This window comes from Drosophila guanche, unplaced genomic scaffold (genome assembly GCF_900245975.1).
Source record: "Drosophila guanche unplaced genomic scaffold, DGUA_6, whole genome shotgun sequence".
In the NCBI taxonomy this organism is placed as follows: domain Eukaryota; kingdom Metazoa; phylum Arthropoda; class Insecta; order Diptera; family Drosophilidae; genus Drosophila; species Drosophila guanche.
In genome coordinates this window covers 1076125-1095499 of record NW_022995743.1, presented here as the reverse complement: position 1 = coordinate 1095499, position 19375 = coordinate 1076125, and the positions used below count along the sequence as shown (strand labels likewise).

The 19375-nt window shown below is 51.2% G+C and overlaps 4 protein-coding genes across 5 annotated transcripts; all 4 read right to left on the bottom strand.

Moving 5' to 3' along the window:
- Positions 1 to 5782: 5782 nt before the first annotated feature.
- LOC117592223 (pro-resilin) lies at positions 5783 to 8578 on the bottom strand. Of its 2 annotated transcripts, XM_034285857.1 has the most exons (3): positions 7528 to 8578; positions 7044 to 7178; positions 5783 to 6912 (listed from the first exon to the last, which is right to left on the bottom strand). In XM_034285857.1, the coding sequence occupies exons 1-3, from the start codon at positions 8503 to 8505 to the stop codon at positions 6121 to 6123; spliced, it is 1905 nt and encodes a 634-aa protein (XP_034141748.1). In that variant the 5' UTR covers positions 8506 to 8578; the 3' UTR covers positions 5783 to 6120. The 2 variants fall into 2 exon arrangements, with proteins under 2 accessions (XP_034141748.1, XP_034141749.1); XM_034285858.1 differs by lacking the exon at positions 7044 to 7178.
- Positions 8579 to 9947: 1369 nt separating this feature from the next.
- On the bottom strand, positions 9948 to 10913 carry LOC117592232 (vitamin K epoxide reductase complex subunit 1). Its single transcript, XM_034285866.1, has 3 exons — positions 10459 to 10913; positions 10278 to 10393; positions 9948 to 10212 (listed from the first exon to the last, which is right to left on the bottom strand). Exons 1-3 carry the CDS (start codon positions 10632 to 10634, stop codon positions 9992 to 9994), a joined length of 513 nt encoding a protein of 170 aa, XP_034141757.1. The 5' UTR covers positions 10635 to 10913; the 3' UTR covers positions 9948 to 9991.
- A 1513-nt stretch (positions 10914 to 12426) lies between these two features.
- LOC117592229 (actin-like protein 53D) lies at positions 12427 to 13829 on the bottom strand. The gene is made up of 2 exons (XM_034285862.1): positions 13681 to 13829; positions 12427 to 13627 (listed from the first exon to the last, which is right to left on the bottom strand). The coding sequence occupies exons 1-2, from the start codon at positions 13766 to 13768 to the stop codon at positions 12447 to 12449; spliced, it is 1269 nt and encodes a 422-aa protein (XP_034141753.1). The 5' UTR covers positions 13769 to 13829; the 3' UTR covers positions 12427 to 12446.
- A 106-nt stretch (positions 13830 to 13935) lies between these two features.
- LOC117592231 (superoxide dismutase [Mn], mitochondrial) lies at positions 13936 to 15033 on the bottom strand. Its single transcript, XM_034285864.1, has 3 exons — positions 14970 to 15033; positions 14842 to 14892; positions 13936 to 14662 (listed from the first exon to the last, which is right to left on the bottom strand). The coding sequence occupies exons 2-3, from the start codon at positions 14874 to 14876 to the stop codon at positions 14044 to 14046; spliced, it is 654 nt and encodes a 217-aa protein (XP_034141755.1). The 5' UTR covers positions 14877 to 14892; positions 14970 to 15033; the 3' UTR covers positions 13936 to 14043.
- Positions 15034 to 19375: the final 4342 nt, after the last annotated feature.

Here is a 19375-nt window from a genome sequence, read left to right as displayed (position 1 = left end):
GGGACTGGGACTGGGACTGGGACACTGGCAAACAGCATAAAATGTAATTTATTAATGCTTACGCGGCGCGAGATTGAAAAGCGTGGAAAGCCAGGGAAAACGGAAAACGGAAAACGGAAAACGGAATACGGCACCTGATGAGGAGCGCGGATAAATCAAAATATGTGGCCCGCCCCCTGCCCATGGGCAATTATTACGCCTAAATGGAAAAACAACTTGCCTATTTGCAGCGAAAGTTTTACCCACAGTGGATAATTGAGGCATACTTTGGGCATTTTGCGGACATTGAAACTTTGCCCATTAGAGCAACAGTTGAATATTTTCCCAGAACAGACACCATAAAGCCCCTACGTTAAGCTGCCTTCGAGGGCAAACTTAGCCGAGGTTCGGCAGTCCATGTAAATGAGCAAAGTGAAGGGAGCTGGGATAACCTGTCAACATTCACTCTGCTCAATCACTCAATCAACCACAAAATGAGTGCAAGCCGTAAGCTCTCTCTGTGGCTGGTAAACATTGTGGCTGCAACTGTCAGGGACATGGCCATCTCCATCACGGCAGATGCAAATACACTCACAAGCCACATCCATTACGGGCTGAAGGATGGCCCGGATCAACTGACAACTGTCGGCAGCAACTTTAAAGGCAGAACTTTTCGAAGGAGCTTAAGCCACGCACATCACTGGGAAAGGGAAGTGTATGGTAGTCAAGTGCAGACGATGAACAAATATGACCCTGTGGACACATTTCGAATACCCCATATTTGGCAATTTTATGAACCGCAAAAACTTTTCGTGGCACGCAAGTTTCAGCGGTGGAAGGGATTACCAATGAGGATAGAGTCAAGTCGCGACAGATAGACGTTTCCCTTGTGCAAAAAACGCGTGATAATTTCCAGTTGCAAAAGCCAAACCAAAATGAACACAAACAACAAAATAAAAACACTAATTGAGCGCATTTGTGGCTCGACACAGACTGTGGCATGTATCTCTGTAGCTGTGTATCTCTCTAACTGTATGTGGCAGTGATTACGTTACCCAATTATCCACCTTATCCTGCAGCCAGCAACAGCAACAGCAACAGCAGCCAGGTGTGGCTGACAAATTTGATCTGATCATTGCTGATGTGTGCCTGAGCGATGACTGATTGACTCATGCTAATTTCCTGCCCCACTGCCAGGCCTCCCCATTGACGGATCAGCCACAGAATGTGACACTGACACGGACATGGAATCGAATTATTGCCATTTTACAGCCACAGCAACAGCAACAGCTACAGCTTCCTCCTCCCTTATCTCTCTCTCTCTCTTTGAATATGCAAAATGTGGTTCATTTATTTCTGCTGCTGCGGAAAACCCAACCCCAACTGACAACAAAGATTGGCTTTAATGTGGTCGCTTTGTCTGCTAGTCGGAGACAAAGTTCGGGCCAAGTTAATTAGATTCGGTAGCGAAACCCCGCCTGGCCTAATGAGCAAAATTGTGGAGCGCACAAACAGGCGCCATCCAAGAGGCAGCTTTATAATTCCTAGGGCCACCCTCACATGCTAGTTGTTCTGACCGCCAATGGAATGCGACAGTGCCAGTCTGAGTTATGGAATATTTCGCCACTAAAATGTGGAACGGGAGTGTCTTTAGTTTCCTTTTCATGGGGGAATATTTTAAGGAATTTGAAAGTGATTTTGTGTGCCTCTTAAGAAATTAAATCATGGAGAAGATACAATTTTAAATTCAACTTTCCGCAGGCATTTAACTCATGTGAAATTAATTTTGTCACAACTTTTTGCCCCCCTGCAAGCAGCGGAGTTTTGTTTTGTTGTAGCGAGTAAATAATTAAAATCTCCACTCAATGGCATGTCAACGTGCAACATTTGGAGAGGTTCGAGAGAACTTTAACTTTTCACATCACACAACTTTCAATTTTACTTTTACTTTGACTTTTACTTTTACTTTTACCCACCGCCGGTACCGGGCAAAGAATAAAAACTTCTGCTCCCAAGGATGTGGCAAGGAGCTTGCAGCAAAGAACCAAAATCTTGAAGCCTTTTTGCCAAAATAATGAACAAAAACTTTAGCGTGTGGCCATTGGAATTCTACGAAACAACTTCAAGCGGCTGCCGAAAGATCTCTCTGTGGAAACTCTTCGCTTCGCCGTTTGGTACTCACCTTTGACTTGGTGGATGACGGCAGCAGAAGGGTGCACGTCCAGACGATATTTGTTCTTCTTTTAAGTTTAAACACTTGTCTTGGTTTGGTCTCGAGTGTGTGCCCCTCGAAAGAGCGAAAAGTATTCGGGTTTGGGGGGCCACGAACGATGCGTCAAGGGCTGGGCCGAAGATTTCTTTCTTCAAAAGCGAAAAAATTCTCTTGAAACGCTGCGGCATGCGAAATATTCTGTTGATATTTCGGGTATTTGTACTACAATTTGTGTACTTCACGAACCGAAATGTGGTGGCGACGACACGACCGCTTCAGGCGAATCCGTTCACAGGACTAACTCGGCAAAGTCGTCGGAATCGGCGCCCAAGTCTGCCACACTGCCGAAATGGTTGGCCCCCCAAATGCGTTCCACATGCTGTGTGGCACACACGGATAAAAGCGCGCCAAAGCGAAAGGCCGAGCAGAATGGCATCCACCACGTGCAAGGGGAAGAGCGCAGGCGCCGGCCACTGTGGAGCCCCAAATCAGAGTTCCACTGCCACGCCGCCACACTGCCCGACTGTGGGACAGACAACTGTTGCTGGCCCGTCGGCAAGCGAATTTCATTCATGATGCGAGCACTTTCCCCCACCCACCTCGCAACGGAAATCTGTTTTGGCAACGGCAACAATTTCTATAATAATATTTTCCTTCGTGCACTGCTGCGTATTGTTGTGTGCTTAAGCATACCCTGTAGATGGCAGTGCAGGGGGGTGTATAGGTACATTTATGGGTAGGCACGTGGTACCCATAGAGGGCATCCATCCCCAGTTCCCCCAGTGTAGCTGCTATTTGGGAGATATTTTTGAGCTCATTACCAAACACCTGGGCTGGGACTTGCTGCTGGAATGGGAGTCCTGATGGGGAACGGAAACCTCAACGTGACAAAAGGAAACGAACACGAAAATAGCTCCTGGAAAATTACTCATCGCTCCAGCGACCTAATCAGCGACCTGTTGCCAAGCGAATTGAGTTGATTTATGGCACATGCGGGAAAGTTATGTTGCTCCAGTCTTACACAGCAGACAAACCACTGGATGTGGTTTTAAGTGCATAATAGACCTTCTGTTTACCCTTCGACAGCTGCTCGAGTGCAATTAGCTGGCTTTAGGCTGAAGTTCACTTAGTTCCACGCTTTGATTGCTCAAGATGATCGCCCACTTCGGAGGCATGTTTCGTCCTGATGTCCCTACAACACCACTGCCGCTGGATGAAGAGTGCCATGAATGCCAGATCCTTAAATGACCACGTTTTTAGCTGTGAAAGATAGTCCTTGAACTGCAGCCTGCAGGAGAAGTTCCCCGGGCAACTGGGAAGCTCTTTGTCCAGCAATTTGCCAGCAATTAGTGCGCAAAGTTTGCATAGCTGTCCACGAAAGTGGGCCAAAAAAGAGTTCCCGAGTAAATGGAGCTTAGAGGTAAAGTTCTGGTGGAATCAGTAATCTGGCTAGTAATCTTCGTGGGCGAGATGTTGCCTCTATTTTGGTCATGGAAAACGCACGGCGTAGGCGGCAGACCCACGTGTTGCACGCAATTGTGGCTCGGACTCGGACTCGAGACGAGTCACGACGTTAGCCCACGCGGCTGTCTGACGTATGAGTGATATTTAATTAAATGCCATCTCCGTGCACCGTGCTCTGTGCTCTGTGCTCTGTGCTCCGTGCTGTTTGCGCTCGGTAAATTTGAATTAGAAACCAGAAAAATCAAACACAGGCAGCGACGGGGGCGGCAGCCGGTTTTCTTCATTCAACCCGTTTTCGTACACGCTTTCGGAGCAGCTCGCCCCAGGGGGGGGGGGGCTGCCAGTCGGATGATGGCTTGTTGGTTGCTCGGTTGACAAGACAAGCAGAAAGTCATTTGGAGAGTGCGGCGTCAACTTTGACACGCAATTGCGACGACAGCGCGTGCAACATTGTGGCGCCTCTAAGCGCCTTCCCGCAGCTGCACGCATGGGACACTTCAAGCTGCGGGACTTACATTGATTTTTTGATGCCACTCAGCACGTTCTGCCACCTGCGTTGTGTGGCATCAATGACGACGGGGTCGTAAAAGGTGTAAAATCAAGCAGCAAAAGTGGAGATGCTTTATTGAGCAGAACATTGCTGGGGGAAGAGCTGTTGATTGATGCCCAGCCGATCGATGGGTGCTTGTAAGTGTCTGCTTTAAAAATATAACCCACGCGTGGGCACCAGCATTTGAATATGAGTAAATATTCCTAGACATTCCACGAGGGCAGGGCTTTGGCGTGTAATTTATGCAGCGTATGCCTCAGTCGCTGCCTCATGCCCTGTCACAGCATCCCTCGTGCGGCTGCTGATTGAATATTTTCATGGCACACGCAACATAAATGCTCGTAAATAAATGCTCGTATTTATGGTACATATTTGCATTGACTGGAAAAACTTGGCAAATTCTATTTTTGTATTGGCCCAAAAAGGAAGCCCCAAATGTGGGTGATTCATTCTTTGAAGTTGTCTGCTGCGGTTGGCTTTTCTCCATCTTTGGCCAAAGGTTATCCTTTGAGCAGAAGGTAGGCAAGAACCTAAACGATTCTGTCGAACGACTGGCACTTGCAGGGTCAACTTGCATTTCATTGAACTCTGCTCTCCGTCGCACCCATTGAAAGTCATTCCAAGTTTGCTCAAAGGATGCTGCTGCGGTGCTTGCTCCATTGAATTTTTTCCCCTGCTGTCTAGTGGTTTGTAAATTTAATTTTCATTTGCCATGCCTGATTGGCAAAATATAAATGGTAGCAGCAGTCGCTGAGAATCCCCATTAACCATGAAATATGTCCAGCCTGTGGCTATGGAAAGTCCGATAGGAAATATCCCATTTGTAGGTGCTGCTGCAGCGTGTCCTTTTTGTATAGAATAATTTGCATTTGCATTTGCATTTGCATTTGCTTTTGCTGCTAATGAATTAAACTAAATTATACCAAAGGGAGCAACAACAGCACACACACACACACACACACACCCACACACAAAGGTGACTATTAAATTTCGCGGAAATCGGATTTTCAAGGGTTGGGAGTCGAGCAATTCAATCCGTTGTCGCCTTCGCAACAATTTGCGTTCATTGTGCGGCTGGGCAAATCCATTAATGTGGCCTGGACCACTGGTGTGGGGCTGATGGAAGGACGCTGCGCCGCCACGCGGAGGCGACTCTAGAATTACACAACCAGGACACGTACTGACAGCAGCGAAAGTGAAAGCCACGTCCAGGGGGGGAGGAGCTTTGCACTTAATTAGTGCAAATAACTAATGACAAACTTTGCACTTCCCGGGAAGATGCTGGGGAGTGGTCTCGGGTCTGCTTTCGCTGCTTTCGCTACTTTGATGCTGCCAGTCAGCCGGAAACTGAGCCAAACACTCGGTGTGGCAGGAGGGTTCATTGGATGATGTATTCTCTCATTGTTGCTGCCAGCCCGACACTGGGCGACACTCTCCTTGAATGTCAATTAAGTGAATATTTCAAAACGGGGTTTAGCCTCAAAATCGATTCATCTTTTGGTTCCGCATTTGATGCATTCAATTGGTTGTTTTATTTTGTTTATTGTTTATTTAATTACTTAAATATTTAGCAAGTATTTTGTAATCATTTCTCTCAGCATTTCCTTCTGCTGTTCTTTTTTTTTTTGTGTTATTTTCTTTGCATTTTGCAGCTACAACAATAAGATGAAACTTAAGCTAAACGGGGAGTCCTCAGGGGATGATGATAGAGCGGGATTAGGGACCCCGAAGATGAGTAAGAGATGGAAATGGAGCTTCGAAATTGGCCTAAGAATGGGCGGGAGAGGGCTGAGGGTCAGAAGGTTCTAGGGGAAGGTTCTTAAGCTCTAATTACTGAAAAGTTTCTCTAGCTAATGTGTCCTGGAATCGATCTACGTGTGAGAGTGTCCTGTGTTATCCTGTCCTGTCCGCCGCCCTAGTATCTGTAGCCACTGCCATCGTTGTCGCCATTCTGGCCACCGGGACCAAAGCCGTTGCGGCCCTGACCCTGTCCTTGAGCTGGCTTGCCGCTGGAGTAGCCATTCTGGCCGAGATCCTGACCACCTGGGCGTCCGCCGGAGTAGCCACCCTGTCCCAAGTCCTGACCACCTGGACGTCCGCCGGAGTAGCCTTCGCGTCCGAGATCCTGACCACCGCCCTGGCGTCCAGCGTTGCCTGCAGCACGACCGCCGGAGAAGCCTTGACCCTGGTCGTTGCCATCCGGACCAGTGATGCGTCCCGCGATGGTCACGCGTCCGCCATCGCCGTTCCCACCGTTGCCACCGTTGCCGCCAGGCCGTCCGCTTGAGTAACCATTCTGTCCGAGATCCTGACCTCCTGGACGACCGCCAGAGTAACCATTCTGTCCTAAATCCTGGCCACCTGGTCGACCACCGGAATAGCCATTCTGTCCGAGATCCTGACCCCCTGGACGACCACCAGAGTAACCATTTTGGCCGAGATCCTGGCCACCAGGGCGTCCGCCAGAGTAGCCGTTCTGTCCCAAGTCCTGACCTCCAGGCCGTCCACCAGAGTAGCCACCCTGGCCGAGATCCTGTCCACCTGGTCGTCCGCCGCTGTTGCCATTACCGCCAGGACGGCCGCTCGAGTAGCCATCGGCGCCCAGATTCTGGCCACCAGGACCGCTGACGCCGCTGCCATCGTTGGCCTCGCCCTCGTAGCGGATCTGTGGCCGGTAGCCCTGCTGGTCCGCCTCGTACTCGACGATCTGTGCGGGCGGAGAGTCGGAGAAGAGAGAGGAGAGAGATTAGCAGTGACAGAGCAGTGGCAGGAGCAGGGGCAGGGGCAGGGAGGGATCATCACAATCATCATCGCCTGTATGCCCGCCTCGGCGCTTACTTGCTTCCTTCCGTCGGGCAAGAGGACATTGTACTGGCCGGTGGTGAAGTCACCGTCGCGCATCTCTGAGTGCCCGAACGAGAGCCCACTGGGGGCGTCCTCGACCTGGTAATTAAACTCGTACTTGGCCGGCTCCTGCGTCCCAGAGCAGAGCGGGGAGCAGGGCAGAGCGAGGGGGGCGCGGTACCAAGGAGCGGGGGGCGTGTGGAGAGAGAGAGAGAGAGAGAAATAGACAGATAGAAACAAGAGATCAAAGAGCGGTAGGGGGAAGGAGCAAGCAAGCAGTGCAAAGAGACAGAGACAGAGAGACAGACAGGAGAGAGAGAGAGAACCAGCTAGAGATTGGGGCGTGGTCGTGGGGCGTGCATCAAGGCGATGTGTGCAGCAGGGGGAGGCGGAGAGGTGTCGAGGTGTCGCGTTCAATCAAGCGTTTCGCCCATCCCATCCCATCCCGAATCGAATCTACGGTCTACGGTCTACTCACATCATTGTCGTAGTCAGCGCCGCCACTGCCGCCAGGTCCGCCGGAACCGCCAGCTCCTGCACCGGAGGCAGGAGGACCATAAGAGTCGGAGGGGCGACCGCCCGAGCCGGAACCGAAACCAGAACCAGCGCCAGGGGCACCATAACTGCTGGAAGGACGTCCAGCGTTGCCATTGCCATTGCCGGAAGCTCCTGGAGCGCCATAAGAGTCGGAAGGACGTCCGCCGAAACCACCTTGGCCCTGGCCCTGTCCTTGGCCCTGTCCGGGAGCGCCGTAGCTGCTGGAGGGACGACCACCGCTGCCGCTGCCGCCACCGCCATTGCCATTGCCATTACCATTACCAGGAGCCCCATAAGAGTCCGATGGGCGACCGCCAAAACCGCCTTGTCCTTGTCCTTGTCCTTGTCCCTGTCCTTGGCCCTGTCCTGGGGCGCCGTAAGAGTCTGAGGGACGACCGCCGGATCCTGCACCTGGAGCACCATAGCTGCTCGAAGGACGACCGCCTTGTCCTTGGCCCGGAGCACCGTAACTGCTTGAAGGACGTCCAGCGTTGCCATTGCCATTACCAGAAGCTCCTGGAGCGCCATAAGAGTCGGAGGGACGTCCGCCAAAGCCACCCTGACCCTGGCCCTGACCCTGGCCTTGTCCTGGAGCGCCATAGCTGCTGGAGGGACGTCCGCCGCCGCCGCCGTTGCCACCAGCACCTGGGGCACCATAACTGTCGGAGGGTTTGCCGCCAAAGCCGCCTTGTCCCGGTCTTTGTCCCTGTCCCTGTCCTTGTCCTTGTCCTTGTCCTAGGCCGGGAGGACCATACGAATCCGAGGGACGACCGCCCTGTGCTCCTGGGCCGCTCTGGCCGGGCGCTCCATAGCTATCGGACGGCGGGAGGTAGGAGTTGACCGGAGGCTCGGGGCGCGCCAGAACCGCCGTGCAGAGCAGCGTGAGGCCGAGTAGCTTGAACATATTCCACGATGCCATAAGGGGGGAACTCTCTTCTGATCTGTGATCTGCGGAGGTTGCTTTGGTTTGTTGGTAGCGCCTCGAAGCAGCGCCAAATTCTGACTGATCTCCGACTGCAGTTGGGGCGCGTATTTATATGAAACGATCGAAAAAACTGAAAGTCGAGGATGCACAAACACAGCCAGAGAGAGAGATAGATAGAGAGAGAGAGAGAGGGGGAGCTCTCGGTTATGAGTTGAGACGGTGGCAGTCCCCAACAACATGTGGCAACCACAGCCACGAACAGCTGCTGCCACATACGATCATCTTCAAAACTCAACTGCATTTGGAGCTTGTCGCTGTCGTTGTCGCTGCTGGCTGTGGCATGTTGCCAGTTCTATGGCCCAGCGCCAGCCGCCTGCCAGCAAGCAAAAATCTCAATCAGGCATGGCCCTGCGCTGGCTCTGGCTCTAGCTCTGGCTCTAGCCCCGCGATGCCGCTTCCAACTGGGTTGCCAAGCTGATTTGCCTTCTTTCGGTGCACATCTTCGCAGCGAGGTGATTGTGCTTGCAGCTCCCTTTCTGTCTGCCTCTGCCACCCCGTTGCAAGTCCCACTCTGGAGTTACGTTGGCGCAAAGTAGTCTACTCGCTCGGTCGCTGGGTGAATGTGTCGGCGGCGGCGTTTGCTGCATCTTGAGAGTGCTGCCTGCCCTCGTCGTTTGTGACAAGCTTCTTCGCATTTGTTGCATTTGTTGCATTTGTTTGACTTGTCAAAGGTACGACTATGAGTACAGAGTACGATCACTACGAGCTGCAGCTATGGCCCCAAATTTGTGCAGCTTCAATTGAAGAATATCGTGCCAAAGGCGACCCCAATTGGGAGTAGATCTATGATCTGCGCTGTGCTGTGTGCGTTTTGATGACAAGATCTTTTAGTTGAATGGAAGATCAGTCGAAGATCGGGCAAAGAGCAGAAGAAGAGATTATTCCAAGATCTCGCAATTGCAGTCTCAGTTGATTCCATTCATTGATACAGATACAGATCATTCGTGCAGATCAAGAGTAGATCCTCGGATCTCCCTTTACCACAAACTGCAGTCCATTGGTTCATTCATTGATTCCAGACCCAATCCAGCGCCCACACAAAACTGATGGGAAATTAATTGCATTCAGTTTTCCCAGTCAGCCGCCCACCGCTTGGGAAGCAGAAGTAGCGCCAGCGCCGCCATTCACACGCAGCCTTCACAGCCGACGACAAATGGGAACGTGCAGAATTAATTGCCTCCGAGCAGTGGGTACGTGCCTGGCCATGGGAGGCAGCTGCTCATCCATCCAGCCGGCAAACGTGCGGGTCAGAAGCGAGCGATTTGACGAAAAAGATGAAGATCAGAGCTGGATATGAAGGCGGATATGGAGTCGCAGTCGGAGCACGTCAGCAGCTTAACCTACCCAAGGGGCTAAGCCATCAAACCACATGAATCTTGCTTCTAGATTCACTTTTTAATCTGCATTTTTGTACATGAATTCACTCGAGGGCCAACTTCTGGCTGGACTGTAGGTGGAGTCGCTTGTAACGCCCTTGGACCTCCAGGAAGAGCAGCGTGTGCACCACATAGACGAGCAGGCAGACTACACAGCAATCAAACAGGACGAACAGGAGCAGGAATCCCAGATAGAAGCACAGAAGAAGCGTCACAATGGACAGCAAAAGTTGCAGCAGGCACAGCCAGCGATGCTCGAAGAAGGCTGCAAGGGGAAGAGAGAGATGTGCCATAGATACAAGTAATCAGAATCAATTAAATCAGACTCACAACTGACAAATAGCAGCACATAAAAGACACTGCCAATGGCGCCATTTGGGGGATTCAGATACGAGCTGGAGGTGGAGCCAAAGAGCAGCTGCGTCAAGCCAAAGCCACGGCCATAGCTGCAAAGGGAAGAAGTGAATTGTACTCCAGCTAGAGGGAAAGCTTCAGCCTCCACTCTACTCACTCAGACTTGAACACCGCCGTGCAGCTAACCTTCTCCGCCAGATCACACATGGCCACGTAGTCCGCATTCTGGTCCAGCTGCCACTTGACGTGCAGCGAGTACAGGGAGATGGCCAGGCCACAGATGCAGATCCATCTGAGCCGTGCCCTGGTTGTGGTCTCCTCCAGCTGACTCATCCCGTGGCCACAAGGATAATGAATGGACACACAGGTTGTCGACCAGGGCTGCCAAGCCAAGTTCTCTGTGGCCTGGCGACTGCGCAGTACAAATAGTGCGTAGTTTGGGCTACTCTTTGGAAGGAGTTCGGGGACTTGGCTGAGCAGTTTGTGGGGCAGCAGAAGAGAGAAATTACTCGGGGAAATGAATTAGCCAGCAAGTGTATTTGTAGCTTCAACCTCCCTGGCACTTGTTTTCCTTGCTTGTTTTTGTGTGTTGTTTGGGTTCGTAAATAAATTTCCATTCTCCCCTTAATGTGTGTTGACAGGAGAGCAACAGGTACGACCGACCAGGTACTCGTGTTGTACTGCGTAGCGAACTATAAATTGAGGCTAGATAAACAACAGAATGGCATGGGGAATGGGGAATGGGTTGGCATGATAGGAAAACCCATGGACCATGGCGCATCTAATGCTGCGCGAAAACATGCCCCAACTCTGGGGCCGCTGCCAGCTCCGTCGGAACATTTATTAACGCTCCATTGCATGCATATGAAATTAGCGACTTTGGCGACATCGAAGAAGTGCCAGACATGCCAGAGACAGGCCCAGAGATGCTGCAGACTACATTCATGCTCACATTCATGTGATGTGCTCTCTCTCTCTCTCTCTCTCTGCTTCGGGACACAATGACACAATGCCGTGTGTGCTGCTCTCCCACTGCTGCTGGCCATGTTGCTCGCTCATGTCCCTTTTTAATTTATGGCCTCACGAATTTGAATTTATTTATGCATTTAAAAGAAGGAAGACGCGGGCAGGCAGGCAGGCAGGCAGGCAAATGAAGTGATGCAGAGCCATGAGGCAACCAAAATGGAAACAATTTACAAAATTGCACTGCGCTCAGTAGCTGTCGCAGACGATCTCCAAATGATGCCAAGCGAGATCCCGCCCGCTGGCAAAGTGAAGTGACGAATTTTACGCAACCTTGGGGGAGGCAGAGCGACAGTCACCAGTGGCAGTCTCTCTACATGGAGCGTAGAACCCTTCTAAGCTGCTGTCAGATCGATTGAGGCTCCAGTTTGAGTCTCCACCTGGTTGCTCCTAATTCGCACATCAATTTGGAGCAATCAATCGGGGGGTTTATTCAACTTTACACTTCAAATACGCTGCAAGTCCCCAGCTCTGATCTCGTGTGGTTTTGATGCGTTTAGAAGGGGCTAATGCCAGGCAGCTGCACTCTGCCGTTGTACCCTTTCACAGAGTGTTCACAGGTTCACCCTGGCTATGTGCAATCCCCCCAAATGATTGTACAACGATAAGTAGATGCAGCTGCAAGGGTATCCAAGCAGCGACCTTCAAAACCCAGCCCTCTTTTGGCTGCTGCTGCTGCTGGCACATAGATCCGTGATCAGAATCGAGTGAAGTGCAGCCACAAAAGCGCCTCAAGTGCAGCTGAATGCTGCCACAGAATGCCGCAGAATGATGCAGCTCCGACGATTATGATTATGTTTGAAGGTGAAACGCTTTGGAGCTCTGTGCCTTTTGTGGCCAGAGCCGCTGCTGCACGTGTGTCAACTGGCATCAAAAAAGAATAGCTGGAAACCAAAGCAAACACACACCGAAGGAAGTCAGTCAACAGTTGCGTGCAGCGTGCAACGTGCAACGTGCAACAGCGATGTGGCACAACATTGATAAATTCGCAATTAATTAAAATCAATGCAACTCGAATTGTCAACGAAAAATGCTAATGGAAAATGGTTACCACAGAGAGATAGAGAGACTCGAGAGTTTAAGTAACAAAATATAGACAGAAAAGAAGTCAAAGACACCCGTTTAGAAGCACTTGCGATGCACAATGCTGCAGCCCACCTCCTCGTACTCCGATCGGTTGATCCACATGTCCTGGAAGCTGGTGAGTGAGGCCAGCACCGAGCCACCCAACCACACGGCAAAGCGACGCTCGGGACAGGCCTTGATCCTGATTCGGGTGCTGGGCGCTGCCAGCAGCGAGAGTTCCCGCTGCAGGCGCTCCCCAAGGTTGGGGAACATTGTGGTGCCGCCGGAGAGCACAATATTCTCGTAGAGATCGCGCCGCAGATCAATGTCACACTTGTGTATGGACTTGTGGGTGGCCAGGTGCACACCCTGCATCTGCAGACCCAGCAGACCGGGCTGGAAAAGTGCCTCTGGGCAGCGGAAGCGCTCGCTGCCCAAGCGGATCTTCTGGCCATCGGGCAGCTCGTAGATCTCCGCTGCTTGATGGCAGCCATCGGCAGTCGAGTGCAGCTGCTGTCTGGTGGAAACGTTCTCCATCAACTCCTGCTGGTAGTCGAGCGAAACGTAGCAGAGTTTCTCCTTTATGTCACGCACAATGTCCCGCTCGGCACTGGTTGTCATCTGCAGGCCACGCTCCGTGAGCAACTTGCACAGGTAATCGCTGAGATCGCGGCCAGCTAGGTCCAGCCGCTGGCAGCCATGCGACATGGCGTAACCCTCGTAGATGGGCACCGTGTGGGTGACGCCGTCGCCCGAGTCCAGCACCAGCCCCGTGGTGCGTCCAGTGGAGTAGAGCGAGAGCACCGCCTGTATGGCCACGTACAGGGCAGGCACATTGAAGCACTCAAACATGATCTCTGCCATCTTCTCGCGGTTCGCACGCGGATTGAGCGGCGCCTCGGTGAGCAGCACGGGAGCAGCTCGGGGGTCGACATCCAGCAGGTCGTACGTGTGCTTCCAGATCTTCTGCATGTCCTCCCAATTGGTCACCACCCCGTGCTCAATGGGATACCTGAGGGTGAGCATGCCACGCTTGCTGATCGCACCCTCCCCGATGGCGTCCACGATGCGGCAGTCCAGGAGAACGTTCTGATGGCGCGGCCGCCCCACGACCGAGGGGAACACGACCCGCGGCTTTGTGTCGCTGCAGAGACCCGCCTTGCACACGCCCGAACCATTGTCAATGATGACCGACTTGTGGTTTACCTCTGCAGACATCGTTGTGGGTTCTGCAAGAGCTGTGAACTAGATTAGAGGAGGCTTCCGGGGTTTTCGCGCTGGAAAAACTTACGAAAGTTTAAACCGTTGTGGAGAATTTGCTGTGCCTTTTTGTCGGTCAGATCGATGTTGATTCGAGAGGGAATACGAAATCCAGACATTTCGTGTGGGTTGTGGGTTTCTCAAGTGTTTCATTTGAAACGAAGCGGAAATCATTGAACGGAAAACTCACAGCACACACGCGCACAAAGCAATTTTCAAATGTGCCGCCATACGAGTCAACAGTGTTGCAAAACGGTGGAGGTTGTGGTTTATGCGGCAGTTCAAGTTCCACATAAGTGTTGAATTTATATTTGCCGAAATCTCAGACTACAGACTGGGAAGGGGATCTATGATCCGTTGCTTAGATAGTAAACACAAAACGTGAACCACCAGCCTAGGCGGTGAGCTTCTTGGCCTCCTGGAAGCGGCACGAGATGTCATCCCAGTTGGCAATGTCCCAGATGGCCTCCACATACGAGGGGCGCACATTCTTGTACTGCAAGTAGTAGGCGTGCTCCCACACATCGATGCCGAAGAGGGGCACCAGGCCGGTGCTGGCCTCCAGCGGATCCTGGTTGGGCAGAGCAGCCAGCTGCAGCTTGCCCGTCTTCTTGTTGTAGCCCAGCCAGCCCCAGCCAGAGCCCTGAACACCCACGGTGAGGGCGCTGAGCTCCTTCTTGAACTCATCGAAGCTCTTCCACTGCGACTCGATGGCCTTCTTGAGGTCATCGCTGGGTGCGGACTTGCTGGGCGAGAGATTCTGCCAGAAGATGCTGTGATTGATGTGCCCGCCGCCATTGAAGCGCAGGGCCGGGGCCAGTTGGATGATCTTGGAGGTGTTGCTCTTGGATGTGGCCTCTGCCAGCTGCTCCTCGGCGGCGTTCAGGTTGTTGACGTAGGTCTGGTGGTGCTTCTGGTGGTGCAACTCCATGATCTCGCGGCAAATGATGGGCTCCAATGCGGCATAGTCGTAGGGCAACTTCGGCAGCGAGTGCTTGCCGCGCACTGCAATGCTGTTGGGTGGGGGGGAAACAAACATGTACCAGCAGCGTTAGCAGATAATCAAGTTCATGGTCGTGCCTATATAGTGTAATTGTTGTTTTGTTATAATTTATATAACCGAATGGTGAATGGGGAATGGGGAGGCGCTTGGAGCCGGCATCGATTAATTGCACATTTGTGCTGCACTTACCGCGCTGCCTGTGTGAGTTTGCGTGCTGTAAACATGACTATGGCTGGGTAACTGAAATCAATTTATAGTTATTGCGAGCGGGGATTTATTTATTTAATAAATACAATAAGAAGAAGGAAAAAACTTACATTGCTTCTGTGATGTTCCTGTGATGTCGATGTGCGGTTATCGATAGCTCTGCTCATAAATGCGTTGTCTGCTCAACTGTGCATGCCGTACGCGATGTGTCATCTCTAGGAGCGCCATCAGCTGTTTTGCCTTGCCCCACACCACACCACAGCACACCACAAGCACAACAAACAAAAACAAAAATCTTGGGGCGGAAAATTCACTTTTCGCCCAGTTCGTTTTCCCAAGCTGGAAAATGCCCGAACCAAATGGCCACCAACCGCTGGCAGTGTCGTTTGTTGCGTGTTCTCGTAATGGCCACCGCCGCCGACCCCAAACTTAATCAAAAGAGAATTTAAATCAAAATCCAAATTCAAATCGTAAGCCCCCAAAGAACGAGAAAATTGAGTGCAATAAGTAAACGTTAATTGTGATTGTGATCCAAAAAGGAGCAAAAGTGCTTCCCACATTCCCACATTCCCACCCAGACGACACACAAACGGAGGAGCCGCAAAAAGGAGTTTTGTTCTCCCTTTGAATGTGAGTAACGCCAAAAATCGAATTCGTTTTGGGATAAAACTTTACATTCCTTGCTGTATTCGTGCGTTTGTGGTAAAAATCAATATTCCACTTGCTGTTTGCTTTCTGAGAACTGCGCACGCATCTCCCGCAGGCTAAGACCTGCCACCCATCCACCCAGCCACTGCTCGTTCTCCTGTTGCGGTCCAGCAGCTGTTGGGCCTGGCACATCCTGGCGTGGGCGTTTCGGGGCAGCTGCTGCTGCGCGCCTCCCCCACGTGGGCTAAAAATAAACCTCTTTGCTGTTGTTTGCAATCTTCCTTGGCCGAGCATATGGTGCAGCAAGCCAGTCATCAGGGCGGAACGGAACACACATTTATGTTGCCTGCCGCCAGGCGCACGTTCCCGCCCCCTGTCCATCCGCCAGCAAGCGGCTGACTGGCTTATCGCAGTGCAAATTTGACCGACAACGATTGACGTCAGGAATTGGGATATGAAATTGAGTTAACAACAACAATCTCTGGAGTGGAGTGTGTCGCAGGGTACGGGAGTGTTTAAATATTTGCGTAGCTCCCCAGAGTCCGTCCTTTGTGGGTGAGACAGGCACAGCCGCCACTCAACCTTCACCTTAATGTGCGACGCAAAAAGTCAGTTGCAAGTCGGACCCGTACACCCTGTGGCATGTGTGTGGATTGCTGGCAAACCCACGCCCCGCTCCAGGATGCGTTATGATGATTATGATTATGGCCCTCTCCAGCTCCAGCTCCAGCTCCAGCTCTGATTGCCAGATTAAGTGTGAAGTGCGATTATTGTTTGCCTTTTGCCTTCATTGGAAAAGATGAGAGCCAGGGGTCCGGGCTTACGCTCTTACAGTCCTTAGAGTCCTTCCCATAAATAAAGTGTTATTCAAGCTTAGGACCGCAGCTTAAAGAGGACTCTGCTCTGCTCTACTCCGCTCCGCTCTCTCCCGTCCAACCGCAGCATAAACTGGCTTCCAAAGTGTCATGAATAAATAAGGGAAAATACTTATAGCAAAAACAAAACAAAAAAAGAAGAAGGACGAAAAAGAGTGGACTGTTCCCCAGGCGTAGCCCAAAAGGAGTACCAGAATGGGGGCGGAACAGGTCCTGCAATAAACATAAATTTACGGTGAGCGCTCGCGCGACATTAAAACCGCAATGGAGGTAGAGGTAGGAAAAGTGTTTACCAGAGTGGTTCAGGCTCGGGTTCAGGTTCGGGTTCACCAGTTCGAGAAAAATGGCTTCCCGGCCCGTGGGCTGTATTATTAATTGTGTTAGCCAAAGTGGAGGAGTACCTGGCAGTGGCAGTACTTGCGCTGCGGTCTACTCCCAAAATGATTTATGTTGCTGCTGCTGGCTGCACTTTTAAGTGCTCCCCATTCGAGTTGCAGTGGTGCCTGGGGCGTGGCTGTGTCCCCCCCCCATTGCGGTCTACTACATCACGTGTGGTCAGGCGAGGTCCTGCCGCTGTTGCTGCTGCTGCTGCTGTTCCCTATAACTATGCCGCAAATGGAAAATACTTGCTAATCAGCGTGTGTCTTCATACAAAGTAAATACATATACAAATACATACGTGTAGATGTGTATAGCGACATCAAGGCGGCACCGAAAGTTACAACATTCCCTGCCACAAAGTGGAGGCATTCCTGCGGCAGAACAACGAAACACAAAAAAACTAGTAAACAAACCTTGAAATGATGAGAAAAACCAAAGGAAATCGAATGAAAACGGCGCGTGGAGAATGTTTTTTGCCTCCCGAAAGATGATTCACCATTTGGCTGGGGTGTTTCTTCCTTTCCTTCTTGCTGTTCCTTCTGCTGCTTTCTGCTCTTTTGTACGCTTGTAGGTGCCAGGCATGGTGGCAGGGACGCGACTGTCACACACACACACACACATACAGAGAGAAGAGCTTGGCACGGACATTTTGCCCGAATGAGTCATCCAAGGGCTGCCTTTGTGTGTAGGAGAGGGACGTAGCGAGTGTGTGTGGCTTTTTGCGTGGGGCAGGCTTTGCTTTCCTTCTGGCTCCTTCTCTTTGGCTCCTCTACTCACTTCTGCGTTCCGCTGTTAGTGCCATTCGGCTGCCACTGGCTGCCTCTTGCCTTCTTGGCAATAATCTAACTAACAAAATCGCATTTCATTTATGTCCTAGACTTAATGGAGGAGACCGTCCAGACCGCCCAGCAGCGGCGAGCAGGAGAGACTTCACGTGTCTGCTGCCATTTGAAGAGTTCTCCTTATTTCCATTTAAAATGTTGATTTCAATGCAGGGAATGACTCATCTTTCAGCCTTCTTTCAGTTTAAAGTTGCCCACTCCATGGAGTGTGATATTTTAATTACGAGCCCAGGATCTGGGCCCAGACAGTCGCCGAACTCCGCCCCGCTTTCGATGCACGAGGATGATGCAGCTCGCAAATGTTTCAAATTCTGTTTTTCTGTGGCTGTCTGCTGCTCGTGAACTGTCAATGACTTTTGCCTGCGGAAAGTCCTTAAAGCTGCGAGGAAGATTCGGAATTGCGCAGTCCAACAATATAACGACGCGTACAACGTGAACGTCAACGACCCGACCACAGTCTGCCCCACACACGCTCGATATTATTTGGGTTCCCATTTTGGTCCGTGTGTGTGGGTGGCCAGCTCCCTTCAACTGCCCCCCAAAAAGAAAACACTGCGCAGTAATAGGAATGAAATGAGTACAGTGCAGGTCGTGGCTATATGAGTATGAGAAATTGTGCTAAATCTTTGCTTGTCATTCGTTTGTAGAGTGGAGCATGTGGATTGTTAAAAAGTTGTATAACTTCTTAACCGTCTGCCTCATCGCTGAAAATCAAATCTATACCGATAGGGAAATATTTCAACTTCAACAAAACCAATTTTGTTCATTTTTAAACAATATTTTAAACGATATTTTGTTGAGTCTATAACTGCGTATCTGGTAGGACTATTGCATAAGATTACCTTTGAAAACCCAAATAAATATAAGTGAAGAACTGAAGAGAAGAACTGTTTTCATTTGTGCTTGAAAGAAAAGGAAAATTCAAAGAATTTCGACTTTTAGGCCAGGACTCAAGTGACTTCTCACTCAATACATTTCGCCACCGACCACCCACAGTCCAATAGAGGCCTTAAAGCTAACGGGAAACTCGTTAAACATACATTAATATTCAAAGTACTAGCATACGCAGAGCAACGCCATCAATGTAAGATTGTTCTGGACAGCTCCACCCACTCCGTGGCGCCCCATAGCGCTTGCTTGTCACTCTCCTTGTCAGCGGCAGCGGCAGCGGCAGCGTCAGATTTCAATGTCAATGCAATTACGGCGGAGAAGCACACAAATGAAACTACCAGTAACATAAAAAAGTCAAAGCCAGAGCCAGAGCTCGTCCTGTGCTGTGCGTCAGGCACCCCCACTCGAGGGAAGACGACGCCAGGCGCTGGTAAATCAATAGGAAAAGTGGAAAGAAGCTTGAAAAAGCAGCACAGTGTGGATGTATGTAGATGTGGAATACAATTCACAATTCATTTTACGTCATCAGGGGAGAAGTCACTCTGCCCAAGCAAGGGGCAGTGGCAAGCAGCAAGTAGCAAGCAGCAAGCAGCAAGCAGCGACAGCGGAATGGCTCATAATAAGATCAAACAAACAGTGGCGGGCGGACGGGGCGGCTCACACCGGCGGCTGACAGTGGTGGACAGGGACAGTGTGCACACCTGACTTATTAATGAAATTCTTGTGTCTAAACGATGACGGGGCCCGCAGTTCTTTATGAAATTGATCAAATTTTTGGCATACCCTTGCACTGCCTGCCCCCCTCCAGCTACTGTGCTGAACACCCCCCCTTGGCCCGCTCAGGACGCATGCGCCTGGCTGGAAGGCTGGTCGTAGCAG